At 42.4% G+C, this 3914-nt stretch overlaps 1 protein-coding gene across 1 annotated transcript; it reads right to left on the reverse strand.

Moving 5' to 3' along the window:
- Positions 1–1211: 1211 nt before the first annotated feature.
- Positions 1212–3685, reverse strand: eif3g (eukaryotic translation initiation factor 3, subunit G). The gene is made up of 10 exons (XM_018754664.2): positions 3589–3685; positions 3451–3497; positions 2710–2798; positions 2552–2611; positions 2348–2452; positions 2038–2227; positions 1816–1923; positions 1590–1726; positions 1368–1474; positions 1212–1287 (listed from the first exon to the last, which is right to left on the reverse strand). The coding sequence occupies exons 1-10, from the start codon at positions 3609–3611 to the stop codon at positions 1272–1274; spliced, it is 882 nt and encodes a 293-aa protein (XP_018610180.2). The 5' UTR covers positions 3612–3685; the 3' UTR covers positions 1212–1271.
- Between the last annotated feature and the right edge of the window lie 229 nt (positions 3686–3914).

Consider the following 3914-nt stretch of genomic DNA (forward strand, 5'->3'; position numbering starts at 1 on the left):
TTGGCCCAAGTGGAATAAATTGTATGTAGTTTTTATATGTTGTAATATTTCAAATAAATCTTATCAAATTATTCAAGTTTTACACTAGCCGTGTTGTATGATTATGGCTGTGATTCTACTGAAACTTCATCTCCAATTTGTTTTAAATTGAAACTGAAATTTACAGATGCATGCATTGGTACCTTTACATTGGTACCTTTTATGTATTTAGACATTTCTCCAAAGCTACATACCTGAAGTTCCAATCTATGCAGGCATGTTATGCTTGAATAGTGCAACAACCCTTGTATGAAAACTGTACTGCCTAGACCTTCACTAATTATACTACTTAAACAGCTGGTTCACTGGTGCACAGGTGCTCATAACCACAAACCACCTGCCTATGTTGCTGACTATCCAGGCTTCCACTATAGTCACTTGTACTATTACCTTGTGCAAAAGGATCAGGGCAGTGAATATCTGGTCCAGACAAAACCCCCTCTTTTGAAATACAAAGTAGGATAAAACCTCAAAATGAAAGCCCGTTTTTGCACTTTAATACCATTACAAGTGGAAGAAAATTTATTAATCTTTGTGTTGGTTCATATCTGAATGGCAGACACAGCATCAGGGGATAGTAAAAAATTTAAACCTTAACACCCCCTGCTTCAAATATTGCTTTTATTTTTCAAAGACATGATCTTTTGATTGTACAAATTTTTGTGAAAGTGAGCTGTAACTTTATAATGCAAGTATTACTGTGACAATACTTCTGCCTTTAGTCACAATGTATTTTATAATTCAGAGAAGTGCTCAAACTACAAATAAAATTCTGATTATTGTCCAAAGGGGTATTATCCTACACTCAGGTAGTAGAGGTGCCCCAGCTGTTTGCAGTTTGTTTGTGTTAGAACAGCCCGGTGATGAACTGAATACCATATGCTTTAGGGACAGACTCCCCCAGCACTAGATAAGTAGGTACTGATGAAAAATTACACTATTCTTGGATAAATATTATTGCATTGTGAAGCTAGTTAACATTTTTCAGTTTTTAATTCCCTGTCCTGTTGGTATGCCTTCCAAACAGCTGTCCAAGAGCTATCATGTGCATTAACCTAGCAGTAGTAGAATTCCATTCTCCTACCCCCACTTTCAATATCATGCATATGTATTCTACAGTACAGATTAGCCTCATATCCCACACTCACAAAGCACAAATCAAGGGGACAATCTTAGCAGACAAGAAGCTTTATTGAAACCTATTTATGTCCAATTCTTTATCAGTCTGATATTTAGTTGTTCGATGGCCTGGGGAAAGGAAAAAAAAAAGAATAAGATATTGAAAGCCCACAATCTAACATCATTGATAAGCAACAAGTTACACTCACTTAGCCCATTCCACATTGAGGATCAGGTGATCGTAGCCAAAGCCCGAGACCCCAGCAATGGCACGGGCTGCATCCTCCCGTCGATGGAAACTGATGAAGGCAAATCCCTGCAAAAGAGGCAGAGAAAGACTGAGGGACAAACATACATCAAAAGTACATCGTCCCTGTAGTTACCTGGAAACCAGACTCTGATCCCCACCATAGAACTGTTTCTAGCATCACCTTAGACTGGCCTGTGTTCTTGTCCTTAGCCAAATAGATCCTGGAGATGGAGCCAAAAGGCCGGAAGAGCTCCTGCAGGTCAGTCTCCCTTGTGTCTTCAGACAGGTTGGTCACACGAATTGTGGCATTATCATCAGCTGGAGAAGAAAAGGCAGAACTAAGTCAATTTCCTGAAAGCTTCCAGTACCATAGCCTTGATTAAGGTAAACTGGGCCTAGACACACACCTCTGCGGTTAGGCTGCATGGATTCTCCTCGGCGCGTGCCTCCGTCACGCAGGCTGGGCGGGACATACTTCCCGGTCTTGCTCTGCGCTGGCTGTGCAGGCTCGGGTTCTGAAAACGCCGCAATCCACAAATAGCCCATCAATCCCCAAGAAGGCAAAGGTAATCTACAACGGCACTACCCGAATGACAAGCCATTAGAATTGTGTAGAAGAGGAAGCCTACCTGAAGTCTTCTCCTTGTCCCCAGTGGACAAACCCAGCTGCTCAGCCAGCTCCTTCTGCATGGGGCCCAGTGTGTCCTTGTAGGGGCAACGCGTGGTCCAATGGTCCCCTTTGCAGATACGGCACGACACAATCTTCTGGCCCTTCAGCTTGTTCATGGGGTCTTCGTCCTGGTCCTGGGTGTTCAGATCCTGCAGAAGTGCGGGGCACAGCAGTCAAACATGTACACCAGCAGATCCAGACTTGAATGCTTACAGAGAACACTCCATGGGATAATCAGCAGTCTAGAAGTAAACTGGGTGATGTCTCACCTCTTTGTTGGACACAAAAGTCATGAAGACATCATCGCTGACTGTAGTGGTGGCCACATTCGGGCCTGGAGGATCAAACTCAGAGTTGCCAAACTTCTTCCAGTTCTAGTCATTTGGGGGGGGACCAAAAAATTTCACTTCTTGAGTGTAAAATAAATACCTGTGAAATGAACATCTCCGAAGGCAGAGGTTAAGAAAACAAACCTTTCTCCTGGCAACGGCTTTCGAAGCCTTCCTGGTCTCGATTTTGAAAGTACGGACAATCTAAACAACCGGAAGATACAAACACGTGGGGCAATTTCACCAAACCAAAGAGTGGTATTCAAAGTCCAACACTGGATCACAGGTATTTTGGAACTCACTTTACACTTCCTGCCATCTTCATCTATCTTGTACTCTGTGACGGTTTTGATATTTCCTTTGATGGTTTCTTTTGGTGAGGGAAGGGTACCTATGGAAATGACCAGTAAATTTTACATGCCAAGGCGGCTAAAATAAAGGACATTTCATGATCAGGAAACGTCACGTGCATACTGGCAAAATTCCCCTGGAAAAATCACATCATCAACTGTGTGATTCGCTTTAATATTGTGTTTTTCAACGTTGTCTTGCAAAAAAGGTTAAAACCAGTGCATGATATTATATTAATAAAACTTTAAGGAAAAGCATTAAAATGTCTGCAATTCAACCAACTCGGTTCTGTTTTCACTAAGACCACAAAATAGGCGAACATGTGACGTCATCTGGCAGATACAAAAATCAAAAAGTGGACTTCTTGAAATACAACGTGGATAATTTTTTTTTTTTAAAAAAAAAAAAGTAGTGCAGTCATTCTCTTAGAGAGCTAAAAACACAACGTCGTTGTCAACGGGAGACCTGGACGCCGCACAGCTCCCCTGGCCTCACTCACTGCGCAGCTAAGCGTCGTGTCCACTGCCTAACGCAAATAAACCACCGAACAATCTACTGCTAACAACTGTGGTAAATGATCACTCATTTAAATTTATTACATGTGATTTATTTGTATTAATTCTTTTTTTTTTCTTCCTGACAGACACGTGGGAAGCGGATTTCCTCGGCCCATTTCCAGGCTACATTATTACCTTCATCGCCTTCCTCCTCGACCTGGTCGGCCCAGCTGGGCTTGGAACTGGAAAAAACAAAAATGTTAATTAGAATTTATAAATACAAGTAAAAAAAATATATATATATTCGTTTTGATGCTGGGATGATAAACGTACTCGTCGTATTCTACAGACGGCATCCCGCTCCTCACTTAGTGAGCAGATACGAAAAGAGAAGGGGAGAAAACTGAATTCGACGTGAAGTCCCGTCACAGCGCCACCTGGCGCACAGGCGGTGCTCTGTATAAACACTGGTTCGGCACATAAATATACACAGACAAGCCATGGCGTCATGATGGAAGGGTCGGTCAGGCCGCCATATTGGAAAAATGCGGTCGTGAGGAGACACACAGTGTTATGCGTGTAACTGTACCACACACACACACACACACACACACACACACACACACACACACACACACACACACACACACACACACATT

Source organism: Scleropages formosus, chromosome 8 (assembly GCF_900964775.1).
Source record: "Scleropages formosus chromosome 8, fSclFor1.1, whole genome shotgun sequence".
Lineage (NCBI taxonomy): Eukaryota > Metazoa > Chordata > Actinopteri > Osteoglossiformes > Osteoglossidae > Scleropages > Scleropages formosus.

Excerpts from the sequence above, each read along its gene's own strand:
- eif3g (XM_018754664.2), bottom strand. The coding sequence starts at position 3,611 with ATGCCGTCTGTAGAATACGACGA. Across the intron at positions 2,799-3,450 it reads CGAGGAGGAAGGCGATGAAG|GTACCCTTCCCTCACCAAAA; the intron begins GTAATAATGTAG and ends TCATTTCCATAG. Across the intron at positions 1,727-1,815 it reads CATGCAGCCTAACCGCAGAG|CTGATGATAATGCCACAATT; the intron begins GTGTGTGTCTAG and ends TTTCTTCTCCAG.